The sequence below is a fragment of the Hippopotamus amphibius genome, chromosome 5 (genome assembly GCF_030028045.1).
Source record: "Hippopotamus amphibius kiboko isolate mHipAmp2 chromosome 5, mHipAmp2.hap2, whole genome shotgun sequence".
Taxonomy (NCBI): domain Eukaryota; kingdom Metazoa; phylum Chordata; class Mammalia; order Artiodactyla; family Hippopotamidae; genus Hippopotamus; species Hippopotamus amphibius.
Window position 1 is genome coordinate 6,655,532 of NC_080190.1, and position 13,391 is coordinate 6,668,922.

At 45.5% G+C, this 13,391-nt stretch overlaps 1 protein-coding gene across 7 annotated transcripts in view; it reads left to right on the forward strand.

Moving 5' to 3' along the window:
• Positions 1–13,391, forward strand: part of DHX32 (DEAH-box helicase 32 (putative)) — a 57,627-nt gene that overhangs the window by 35,510 nt on the left and 8,726 nt on the right. For all 7 annotated transcript variants that reach the window (XM_057734161.1, XM_057734162.1, XM_057734158.1 and 4 more), the window contains 4 exons: positions 858–1,230; positions 6,300–6,545; positions 7,810–7,906; positions 7,993–8,151. In XM_057734161.1, the coding sequence (XP_057590144.1) occupies positions 858–1,230; positions 6,300–6,545; positions 7,810–7,906; positions 7,993–8,151 (875 nt within the window). The remainder of the gene's footprint in view (positions 1–857; positions 1,231–6,299; positions 6,546–7,809; positions 7,907–7,992; positions 8,152–13,391) is intronic.

A 13,391-nucleotide genomic window follows, 5' to 3' on the forward strand; every position in this document is an offset into this window, starting at 1 on the left:
TTGCAAGCAGGCCTTTCTAAGAATAGCAGTTTCAGACCTGCCGTAGACAGGGACACGTAAAATAAATACCTTAAATGGGTAGAAAACTTATAAGATTGGTTTCCTTAAGGAATCATATAGGTAGATATGTAAATAGTATCAGAAAGACGATGTCTGTATGGTGCTGGATAGGTATTTATTTTTATTATTATTTCTAAAAACATCCCAAGAATTACTGCAAAATTCCATTAAAATCAGTAATGACCCCTTCCTCCTCCAGGAATGCTGCCCTCAAATAGGTGGTTACCTTTTAGATGCTTTTGTGTGATTATTATTTAGGCAACATTTCAAACTCGTTGATGCTAACACCTTGGTGACGTCATCCCCCACAGTGTGCCACCAGCAGAGTCCTACTAGTGGACTCACTGGGCCGTGAGCCTGAGACAGGACAGTCATTCGTGTATCCTCCCCTTGAAGTGTGTGCTCTGACTCAAAATTCTAACGCTGATGACAGAGGGGGATCTCTTACCTGACAAGGGTATTTTGCTGAATTACTTTTTTGTTTAAGAAGCTCAGGGCAAATGTTAAATGTAGCTGTTGTTAATATCTGTAATAAACATGTAAGGCAGGGTTCAGTGATCGTCTTCAGAGGGTCTGTGAACACATGCAAACTGCACTTAAAATTTGTTCATGTGTATTTTTCTGTTTTGAAGGTCTGTAGATTTTATCAGCTTAAAGGAATCTTGGCCCCAATAAAGATATAAACTTCTGATTTAGACAAAAGGATATAGGAAAGGCATTTTTGTTGTTTATGTTGGGAGTTTTTTGTATGATTTTTTTCATGAGCGTATTCTGACTTTACTGTTTCTTCTTTGTAGGTATTGTACTGATGATATGTTGCAAAGAGAAATGATGTCCAATCCTTTCTTGGGTAGCTATGGGGTCATCATCTTAGATGATATTCATGAAAGAAGCATTGCAACTGATGTGTTACTTGGACTTCTTAAAGATGTTTTACTAGCAAGACCAGAACTGAAGCTCATAATTAACTCCTCACCTCACCTGATCAGCAAACTCAGTTCTTATTATGGAAATGTGCCTCTCCTAGAAGTGAAAAATAAGCATCCGGTGGAGATTGTGTACCTTAGTGGGGCTCAGAAGGAGTCTTTTGAGTCTGTTTTACGCCTTATCTTTGAAATTCACCACTCGGGTGAGAAGGGTGACATTGTAGTCTTTCTGGCCTGTGAACAAGTAAGTAAGTAATATTCTAACCTAAGAGATGTAATAAGGTTACTTACTGGGAACCTTTTAACCTTGTTGGGAAGATTTTAATAACTAACATACAGGTTTCAGTTTGCTAATTAACTGTTTAAATATTTGGTTCCATCATGCCTTTTTATTCATACTTTAGAAGAATCCTTGACATAGAGTAAATAAAACCTGTGCTGAAAGGCAAACATGGAAGTGCTTCTAAATGCAGGAGCTGGGGGATTTCCTGGCAGTCCAGTGGTTAAGGCTCTGCACTTCCACTGCAGGGGGCACAGGTTCGATCCCTGGTTGGCCAACTAACATCACACAAGCCATGGCAAAAAAAAAAGAAAAATAAATACAGGAGCTGTTCTGAAACACAGAATGGGGGTGGGGGCGTGGGGCATCTAAGGAGTTTCTGGGGATGACCTCCAGAGCTGACTTGCTTCCAGAGGACTCAGGGGGGATCCTAGGCTGCCCCCAAAGGCTTGCTGTGAACAGTCTCAGTAGAGAAGACACACCAACTCATCTCATACTCACGCTGCCTCCCTCATGGCAGGAGCATGTGCTGGAGATACCCAAGTCCTTGGCATAGATTCAGGAAACAAAAAGTACCCACGTGTGTTCCTGCAACAGTCAGTGGAGTATTCAGCAGGAAAATATAATCTACAGCAGACACAGGAAGGCTATCTCCGTACATTTTCTTAAAAAGATGAATGAGAAAAATCTTCACTAGGATACTTAAAAATGTCTTTTCAAAAGAACAGTTGGACATGTACAACTGAGCATCTGTTACTGCTTTTATAGAGTCAAGATGCCATTTGGCGTTGCATTTTTTAAAATGCGGTTACTGTAGTCCTGCTTCTGTCTCCACTGCTCTGTTGACCAAATCTGAAAGCCTCCAGAATCTCAAGAGTTAGCCCTTTCTTCTTAGAGACTGATTTCCTGGCCTTTTCCCCCTACCCATCATCTCACTCAGAGCGTAAAAGCACTGGCTTTTAGACCATGACCCAAATATGTAGTGATTCCAGTGATTAAACAGAAACCAAGAGGAAACTGATATTGGCTGAGCCACCAGCTGAACAAAGACAAGTACCTGAGCTCTCTATCAGAGCCTTTTCCTAAGTATCCACACGCTTTCAGAAGTACCTTCAGGAGTATTTATTGTGCTTTATAGTCAAAGCATAAAGGGTGACTGATCCTTTAGCTTTGGGAACTTTAGACAGTTTTCTCACAACTTAGATTTTTATCTGTTTCCATAAAGAAAGTAATTAGAATCTCAAATATATAACTACAGCATATGTATCAATTCTTCATGTACAGATTATACAGTTTCTTGAATAGTAAATCTTCTGCCTATTACAGTGATGTATTCTGTACTCATTCCCCAGTCCTGCATGATTCAAGATACTCAAGAAAGTCCTGAGGGAAGTAATAAAATTATTAAGGAGACAGGAGAAGGATTTATGAAAACAATTAGAGGTTCTCAGCATAACTGGGTGAAGCCCAAGGAAGAGGGGAGTGGCAGAATTAGAAGTCTAAAACATTTGAAAGTTAGAATTGCCAGGTGAAAAGAAGACCTGCATGGCAGGGGCGGGGGAGAGGGGGGCACAGTATAATTAAGACTGATAGGGACCTCCTAGGTGGCGCAGTGGTGAAGAATCCGCCTGACAATGCAGGGGATACAGGTTCGAGCCCTGCCCCGGGAAGATTCCACATGCCACGGAGCAACTAAGCCCATGCGCCACAACTATTGAGCCTGTGCTCTAGAGCCCATGAGCCACAACTACTGAGCCCATGTGCCGCAACTATTGAAGCCCACGCACCTAGAGCCCCTGCTCCACAACAAGAGAAGCCACTACGAGGAGCCTGCACACCACAATGAAGAGTAGCCCCCGCCTGCAGCAACTAGAGAAAGCCCGTGTGCAGCAACGAAGACCCAACGCAGCCAATAAATAAATTTATTAACAAAAAAAAAGTGATAGGATTAGTCATCTTCAGTCAGAGTAACCAAAAATTCCAAAATACATTTTTGAAACATAAAGCTTATAACAGAATTGGGAGTAGTATTTGTTAAAGTATTTGATTCTTACAAGTTTAAGCTATAATTAATGGCATAGTGACTTTTGAATTGTCGGACTTTAGAAGATACAGTTCTGCCTAGGATAGTGGTAGAAACTATAAAATCCACAGGGCTTAGAAAGGTATATAATCTTCCTTGAAGTCAGACCAGAAAGACATTTCCTGTTTAGAAACTGTCAGTCCTGCAGAGTCTGAAAGTCATGAACCTGGTAGTGTAGTGAAAGCGCTGGGTAGGTTTTACAGTTCGGCGCCTCCGAGGATGAGGAGTCACCGCTTTGGCAGGGGCTGCTGAAGTGGCCGGGGTCCAGCACTGCGGTCTCTGAGGGGGCTCCTCCGTGTTTAGAGGCTCCCAGAGGGCTGCCCAGGGTGGGGCAGCAATTCTGTTGGCTAGAGCCTACCTGCTCTGGGAACCAGTGTTTCTCCTCAAAATTCAGCCCCAGATTCCACAGGTATTATCTGGTTTTCTTTTCCCCATCCACCACTTAACAAGCTGAACATAGTCCAGTATCCTGACAGACTCTTTTCTCTTTTACTACTTATGTCAGGATTAACATTAAGATACTCTCCTATGGTCTTGGAATTTGTCTTTTGGAAAATTTTGTCTTGCCCCGAAACCCATGTTAACAGCCGGTGATCCTTTTTCCCCATGCTATTTGAAGCTTTCTTGATTTTGATTTAAAACTTTAAAATCTGCCATAGCAACTGAATGTCATATGAAAACAAACCCAAGCAGTCTAGCGGAAGTGTACTAACTGTCACTTTTTCTCTTCAGAGGCCCACTTTACATTGCAGAAATACTCAAGCATCGGGCTTGGTGAGCCTCAGGCGCCTCCCAGTTTCTCTGACTGCGGCTTAGCCCCTCACCTGCTGTGAATTAACACCACAGCCCCCGGGTCTTGTGCTTAGTTGAGACTTGGAGCCCTGCAGGTTTACACTGCGCTGTTCCCTATCACGTCACCATCTTTTCACCAGGAAAAAAGTGAAATAGATTAAATAGAAAACAAATTAAGATTACGAATACTATCTGCCCAGATTATCGTGCAGCTTGAAGCTGTGACGAGGAAGGTGCTCTTAGGTTGAAGGTTTTCCTGGGAAATGTTCCATCTAGCTGTGGGCCTTTCGTTTGGGAGTCAGACATCTACCTTCAGTGCAGGTTACTGTGTTTTCCATAGTTCTGCAGGTATTGCAGGAAAGCCCCACATATGTAAATGCTCTGAACACACTGAATAAGAAGGAAGTGAGGAAACAGTTTGAAGCACCAGATGAGTATTTTAAGCACTTTTTTTTAAATTCTGAAGATTATGCCTCAAAGCTTTGTCAGCGGAGCTTGAGGAGCCTTAACTAGGTACAGTATCTGTTTCTATTTTGCTCTGCTTTTTTCTTTTTGAAGATTTTTTAAAATTCTCATTTTCCCCCATTTGGAACAAAACTCAACATTAGAATCCCTCTATAACTAAGAATTCAGCAACTGGAAGTAAATGAAAAATGAGTGGCTTACATTCAGTGCAGTTTGAAGGTTAATTTGATTGGAAATTTGTGAGTGGACTGCTGCAATCAAACCTCCTCTTCCAGCTCCAGGGTAGCTGTGGAGGGTGAAGCACCGCGTGCGGAGGCTGCCACCGCTGCCTGGCAGGAACGTGCGACTGTCCTGTGCCGGCAGACACAGCTCAAGGACTTGTTCTCCCTGGAAATTTCTAAGCTTTTCTCACTTAAAATGATGACATGATTAGAATTATAAAAATTGGAAGTAGCTTTGTTCTGATTATTCCAAATGGCAAGTTTTCATTCATTACGGTCAATAGTCCTGCTCTTTGCTTGGTTAGAAAACATCTGCCCCGAGTAAACCAACTTTGCAGAAAAGGGAGGTGTGAGCAAGAGAAGGTACCTGGATAAGTGCTGTGTGGGCCCCAGCAGGCGGTTCCTGGGGGCCTCTCGGCAGCTTCAAATAGCTCACCCCAGGTCTCACTACTTTTCTAGGCAGATCTGTCCGCCTACAAAGCCCTTGAGTTAGTTCAGTCCCACGATACAGGTGATGTGGAAGGAAGGAGAAGTGAGCTGGAGCACTGGGCAGTGGACTCAGCCTTAATAGCAGTCATGGGAAGGCATCTTTTCTACTTAGATTTTTAGTGAAATCTAATGTATCTAATGAAATGAAATGTGGCTTCTCCCATCTGGTAGTTAGGCCCTTAAACAGAAATTTTGGAAACAAATGTAAAAGGTGTAAGAATTACATTGTGACATCTTTTTTACATGAGGTCCTAAAAGTCTGGTGATTTGAGAAATAAAGTACTGAGTAAAATGCCTAGCTTTTTGAGCGTTGTGTACCAATATACTTACTTGTTTGTAGTTTTAGGGCACATAATTTACTCATTTTTTCAATATATTTGACAGTGAAACATTTTTAAAGGGTATTTCCAAATTCCTGAATCTTGCAAAGATAAAAATAGCTGTGAATATTTCCTGCCTACTTCATTGCATTTCTGCTATTTTTAAAGTGCTAATGTGTAGTAATAGTTTTTAGGATGACCCAGATTGGAGACCCTGATTGTGGAATGTATGTATATATGCTTCTGTTGGAAATCTAGAGATTGTTTTATAATTCTTAGTTCTGCTACCATTAAAACACAGTGATACATTATGTGAGAATGCCTTTTGTTTACCTGACATTGTTAACAGATGTGAGAAATTGCATCAAGCTAGAGAAATAGCAGGATAAAGGCATAGAGGCAACGATAGTACATTTCACAAGAGGAAAGTGATTTTGAACTAAAAGCAATGAAATTGTTTATGAATTATATTTAACTTCCCCAAAGAAATGTTCTTACGTAGTTAAATCTTCTTTTCCTATTTAACGATACCCGTAGACAACAGCATGAGTATTTCTTTCCCTGTGTGCACGGTGCAGCTTTGCCTACAGTCTTATATAATTTGGAGAAACCTGTTTGTGGTGTACTTTTATTCTCATGGGTGATGTTATTCTTTTACTTTAGGGTATTGAAAAAGCCTATGAAACTGTCTGTCAGGAAGGATCTAACTTAAACCCAGATCTTGGAGAGCTGGTAGTTATTCCTTTGTATCCAAAAGAGAAATGTGCATTGTTCAAGCCAAATGATGAAACAGAAAAAAGATGCCAAGTTTATCAGAGACGAGTGGTGTTAACGGCCAGCTCGGGAGAGTCATTGATCTGGAGCAACACAGTCAAATTTGTTATTGATGTGGGTGTGGAGAGAAGAAAGGTAATTATTATCAAGGAGGTTAAATAGACTGCTGATAATTGTCTTGGGCTCCTACCATTTTATTGACCAGAAAGTGAGGATGAACTGTATGATCTGGGGATTTCTCTGTATTTGACCATGTGTGCAGAGAAGAACTACTGCATCCAGTAACAAAAGTCTTGAGCACATGTAAACTGACTTTCATTAGCAGGTTGGTGGTCTGGAAACAAATTAAATTGATTGAGGTGCCAGAGGAAACAGTTTTAAGGAAAGACAGCTACTAAAGCAAATTACTTGACTCCTAAACTAATCTTTTCTTCCATACCTCTCTTGGGTATTTTTGGTAGCCCCTTTATCAAAGTAATTAGCATCTTCCCCCAGGTAATTTACTAGAAATTAGTTTCAAGTACACAGACTTTCATTTTAGCAAATTTTGGCTTTATAGTTGACATGATAAACTTCCATCCTAAATTTTTTTAAAAATGTATATATATTTTTAATCAGTATCTTTAAATTAAAAATTAGGAAAAATGGAACTAGGATATCTCAAACTCTCAAAGACAATGGGACTTCAGAAATCATAGCATTTAAACTAAAAACAACCTACCCAAGTATTGATCCTTTTACCATTATTAGGTGTTGTGTAGCTTTATCCCTCCAGGAAACTGTGGGTCCCCTAAAAATCCTTGATTACTGTGACAGAGCAATTCCAGCCATTAGGAAGGTTCCCTTGAAACCAGTTGGAGTTATCTTATTGAATTTGTCCACTGTTCAGAGAACCTGGGGCTATTACTTACCTTTAAACTAAGCCTAAGAAAAATCACTGTTAGTGCCATCCGCAGTCTTTGTATTAGCTGATAGGACTGGAAAAGCCCAGCATGTGTTGTAAAGGTGAGACCCCTGGGATCACAGTCAATTTGATAGAACCTTGAGGAAACGCAGCACAGTCGGAAGGTTGTCCTCTCCACGTGGCACGTGAGCATCTGTCACCATTCAGCAGCGTTGTGCTTTGAGAAGCGGCATTCGTATTTCAGCAGATGATACAGAGCTCTCATGTTTATTGAAGCTACAATGAACGCAGACAACCCTTAAATCCGTTTATCAAAGCTCTTGCAGTTTCCCTCTCAAGGCAAGTGAAACAATAATAAATACTATAGAAAAGAAATGAGTCTGTAGCAGAGCATTTCATGAGGTAAAGTGCTGCAAACAGCAGTCACTTTAAGGGCCAGTGAGCCTGCTAAATCTTGAGTGAGCTGATGCTGAAGAAGCTGTCTTTCGTTTCAAGGTGTACAACCCCAGGATACGCGCCAACTCGCTGGTCACGCAGCCCATCAGCCAGAGCCAGGCCGAGCGACGCAGGCAGATTCTCGGCTCCTCTTCAGGTAGCACGTGGGCCCCAGCCCAACGCGTGTGATTCCCGTCTGGAGGCAACACAAACGTAAAAACCATTTTCCTTGGTTTCTTCTAGGAAAACTTTTCTGTCTGTATTCTGAGGAATTTGCCTCCAAAGACATGCGGCCCCTTAAGCCAGCAGAAATGCAGGAAGCCAACCTAACCAGCACGGTGCTTTTTATGAAGAGAATCGACATCGCAGGCTTAGGCCACTGTGACTTCATGAACAGACCAGGTAGCCGTGTGCTCGCGGGGCGGCAGGCACCGGGCTGAGCCTCACCCTCTTACCCCTTGCCCATCCCCAGTGCTAGGAGCAGTGGCCCTTGGCGGTGCGGCAAGCCCGGGGCTTTGGTTTGTCGTGAAGCATTTTCCCCACTGGAGGTAAACATGCTCTAAAGTAATTTAAAACTTAAAAAAAACCCCACCCTCTAGGAAATATCTGTTCTGACACTGGAAAATTGTCTGCCATTGGGCAGTGGAACGCAGGGAGACGGGGCCAGGCCAGTAGAAACCTGGGGGCGGGGGGAGGGTGGGGGGGGAGGGTTAGTAGAGTACAGGGGGGCGTAAGGCCAAACTGAGCAGAGGACTCTTGGCAGCATTAGTGCTTCTTGGTGGGAACACGTGTAGGCAAGCGGCCCCTCCTCATGAGTCATCCCATCACCTGGGGAAGACCCACTAGACGTTGGCTCCTTTGTAATTAAAGGTAAACAGATGTGAAGGGGAGTGGTTTTTAAGCGTAGGACTGAGGCCTTATAATTAAAGTCTGAGCACCTGTCTGCTGGTGTGCTCTCCTCTGCCCTCGAGCTCACTGAGGAGAGCCCCCTACCCGGGAGAGGTCCTGGCTTCCTCCCCGCTAGTACCAGACCTGGCTGGGACCTGTGCTGCTCCCGTGGAAACCACTGGATGCTGGACAGAAGGCTGAGGAAGCTGGAGGGCAGGCAGCTCCTGTTGAGGGACGGGCCGCCCAGCGCCAGCCCTGTATACTCTGTCCCCGGAACTGCTGCTTTGTCCCCGACCCGCAGCTTAATTTCATTGCACCTGAGTGGGTATTTGAGTCCCTGTCTGAAGGTGTCTGGTTTAAGTACAGATTTCCCTGCAGTTGATGTTTTAGTTTTTACTTGTGCGTTAATAAAAAGAACGTCCTTAATTTTTTCCACACGTTAGGCCCGTGGTTGAAACTGTCACTGTGTTTATCAAAGGGGGTGATTGGCAATGTATTAATCTCAGTGTTAAGATATCCGTGGTGGCATTTATCAAATTTGCACAAGAGAGCAGTCAGCTAAAAGACCTGTAAGCAGAGTGTACTTAAAATGGAAACTGTAATTTCTACTGTTTTGCAGTCCTTTGTCTCAATTCTTGTATTTTTCAGTCGTTTTGTCCAGTGCTGCCATTAGGATTACAAGCACTTGAGAAATATAGGTTGTATTAGAGTTACTCTTTCAAAAATATTTCTTAAAATAGTGCATAGAATTTGGAGTAGGTTAGGTAAGAAGAGGGTCCCCTAAGAAAGTTAACCTTTGAAATGAAAAGGCAGGAAAGAAACTAGAGCATGGAGACAGTTTCTCAGTGCAGGGGAAGATGCCGCCCTGGCGGTCCGGGGGAGCAGCACCAGGGTCTCACCTGGAGGTCTGCATGGGGGCTCGTGTTCTTCAGCAGCGCTGCCGCCTTCCCGAGAACCGTAGGGAGTTTTATACTGAAAGTCTCCCAGTAAACACTTTGGAAAATCAATTACTTTGGGGAACCCTTGGAATCTAAAGTTTTCAACAGACTCTTCCCTCAAGGAGCAGTGGAATCTCTAGGAGGAAAAGGAGCAGGGGAGCTCCCATCTCGTCTAAGGTAGGCCCTCTTCCTCTGTAGCCATCTGCCCCCTCGGAGGTGTCTGTTCTTACGGGAAGGGGGGTGCTGTTCTCCAGCAGAAGCTCAGGCATGCAGGGCAGAGGCCTAAATTGAATGCACGTAAAGAAGACCTTGGCATTTAGGTCCCTGGGAAGATGAGCACTTCACCTGGATAACAGCCAAGCAGTCCCAAGCCTGATGCCTGCCTCTGAGGATATGAGCCAGCTTGGCTCAGGGCTGCCCCACCTGAAAACAGGTCCGTTAGGCCCGGCCCCTTCCTAAGTAGCTGAAGTGATGGATACATGAGTGATAAACGTACCTTGAGGGAGCAGCTTGGAGGAAAGAAGTGGTCAGAGTGTGAGGTAAGGTTGTCAACTGTGTGTAGCAAACTCACGACAAATGCGTTTTTCTTCTATAGCAATGGCCAGAGTGATACGGACTTTGGCACGTTAGAGAGGGTGCGGGCTGGGACCCTGGTGGGGGGTGGGTGGGTGGGTATTACGGCCCCAGAAAGGCTGGGAAACACAGGCGGCAGGATTCTTTTAGCCATGATCCCTTAACCCTCAAGTAGTGAAGCCACTCTGCTCTTGGCGTTCGCTCTGGCCCCTGAGGTCTGTCACTTGCATCCATTTCTCCCGCCTTTCACCGCTGACCCCAGGGCTTCTGTTGGCCGGCCACAGTCATCACTCCAGAGACCACCCCCTGCAGAAACAGGTTTCATTTTTTGAAAACAACTCATCTCTTAAGCCCAAGAATCGCCACATGTTGGCTGCCTGGGCATCTTCTTGTCATGATAGCCGTTAGTTGGTGGACTAGCATAAAGAGAGAAGGAGAGCAGGCCTTGTCACGTCAAAGATTTTCAAGAACAAATGGCAAACTTCGGCCGTGCAGTGGAACCCCCGTGTCTCTCAGTGGTCACCCTCTGCTGCTCACTCCGTGGGGCTTCGAGCTGATAACGGGGGACGAGAGGGTGAGAGTGACAACTTCTTTTTGTCCCCTGACAGTACATACAGAACTATTTTCTCCTGTGCTTGGGGAAAATAGAACTGTGGATTAACTCTCATTGTTTAGAAAGAAAAAAAAAAAAGATGATGCTTGCAGCTGCTGCATTTAACTCCACTTGTAAATGAAATACGCAGATGCAGCAGACCGGCCTCCCTTCTCAGGACTCGCAGGCCGTGTGGAATGGATTTGGTGTAACGAGGCTATTCATCGAATCCCCTTGGTTAAAGAGCCCTTAAAAAAAATCAGTTTCTTTTTCTTCCCTGGTGCTGAGGACTGTCTTCCATTGCAAGTGACACAGTCCCTGTTGATCCGGATCAGGAAACTCAGGACCAGCTGACCACTTCAGGTGGGCCCAGATGCCATCCATGCTGGGAGGGCAGTGGAGCCCAGACAGAACTTTGGAGACACGCTAGTGGAAGTCAGGACCACACCAGACATCATGTTTGTTCCTGGACTCAGGGCTCATTTTGGTGGCGGCCGGAATGATCTGTGAAAAGTGGACCCAAATACATAGAGACTTGGCAGACGTGGCATTCGGGACAAGGCAGAGACTTCGCAAAGATGGGGGAAGAGGCAAGGGCAGAATCGAGTTAGGGCTGTGAAAGGGGCACAGGTTCTGCAGCGGCTTCATCTGTGGTGACGGGGCAGGTACTTCATGGGATTCAGGACCTGCAGTTTTCTCTTCCACACGAAGAGTCTGGTCTGTGAGTGTACCAGAGAAGTGCTGGTTCAGGAATCACTGGAAACTTGGGATTCTGCTTTGGAGTTTACAAAGGCTCTAAACGTGTTACAGTCTGTACGAAGAGGAGAATGGAGGGGAAGCGGGCCGCGGACTTGGCACTCACCTTGCGGCCCTGGGAGGGAGACTGGCCGCCGGTCCTTCTATCGGCAGCGGGGAGCCTGCTGCTGGTCGCCCCCAAACAGCCAGGATTCCAACACGGCACTGGCAGGAGGCCCTGGTCTAGGTTTCTGAATTCATGAAGGCCGCACAGAGCTTACTGTTGTATTCAGACAGCGGAGGAGTGTGGAGAAGGGGCACAAATATGCTAAAACCACTTGAGAGCCAGGGTGTGAGGCTCTTGGGAGCAAGACAGTAGGTAATTTTTCAGAATGAAAAGACAACCTGGGGAGATTTTAAAAGGCACAGAATGGAAGCACTTTCAGCCCTTGAAACCCGTTTGGCTCTTCGTGGGTCCGGCCACCATGGGGTTTATTATTCGGGCCTGGCTGTTGGAGAGTGAATGGGGATGCCGTCCTTCATTAAGCTGGTGAAAGATCGAAACAGGGCCACCCTCAGCAAACTGGGCCAGAGGTGGCCCAGATTTCGGGGACTGCCCCGGAAGCTCAGGCCTGAGCAGCCAATCAGCACCCAGCCCCAGCCCCCACTCACCAGCTGTGACATTCGACAAGGATGTCCTCTCGATGCCTCGGTGCCTTCATCTGAATTTGAGCATCATCAAAGCATTGATAATTCCTTTGTGGAGTTCAGATAAATTCGTTACTCTCTCTAGCCCCTGCCTGTAGTAAACACTGAGCTGCCATCACCCCCGTGGCTGCTGCCTGAGCTGTGACACAGGAGGCTCATCAGCCCCAAGCTGCAGAAGAGCCTCCCAGGGGCAGTTTTAATGGTGTGGAAAACAGGTACGATCCACAGGCCTTGGGAGGCAGCATCAGATTCCCTCCGAGGAGCAGTGGTGGCCCAGAGCCCAGCTCAGACGAGGAGCTGCAAGACACGAGGCTGCTGGCAGCTGTGCTGACAGCACACGGGTTAGAAAAGACGCGGCAGGCGAAAAGGCCTAGGTTCAAATCCTCATTTTACAGCCGAGGAAGGAGGCTGGTTAGCCCCGTGGGCTTGGCAAGTCACTTACCTTTTTCTCATCTGTAACACGCGAATAGAAGGTCTGCCCTCCTGTATCCTGGGGTTATTAAGAGGTTCAAGTGAGATTATGCAGAAGTGCTCTGTGTACCGTATAGGGTAGGAGGTAGGCACAGGGCAGCTTTTATGAGCATGTCCTTGTGAAATTAAATGAAACAGAGGCTTTTCCTTCCTCTCCTCTTCAGAACCAAACTCTTAATCCTATTCCCTAAAAGTCCCAAGACTTTCAAGAGTCTGCACTGTCCAGCCAGCACTGTCGTGATTCTGCCATTTCTCCCCTCCGTGCGTCCTTTACTTCAGTGCACACTGAAACTTCAGGGCCAGAAACTTCGTTTTCTGCTCCCACCCTGTACAGCTGTCACTCTTTCTCCGTGTCCGTCTTCACATGTGTACATGTAATTCACCTGTGTACGAGGCACACGGCAAGCTCTGTGTGAGCACAGCTGTCCTCCTTCCCGGGCCAACTTCATCCCTGCCTTTTTGATACACTCTTCCTCTGTGACAGAATTTCTGATGTAGTATACGTATCAGAATTCTTCTGGATGCAAGTGCTAGTAACGCCACTCAGACGAGCATAAGCTGAAGTGTGTTGTGATAAGGAACGTGGGGTGTCTTGTGAAATCCAAGACGAGAATGTGGCAGTGCCTCAGGGACACCTGAGGACAGAGGCTTGAATAGCACTGTACTCAGCTTCTGTCTGTCTCTTGGTTCTTCTCTTTCCTGCTGAGTGCCTGAGTAGATGTCCCTGTGACGGGGAG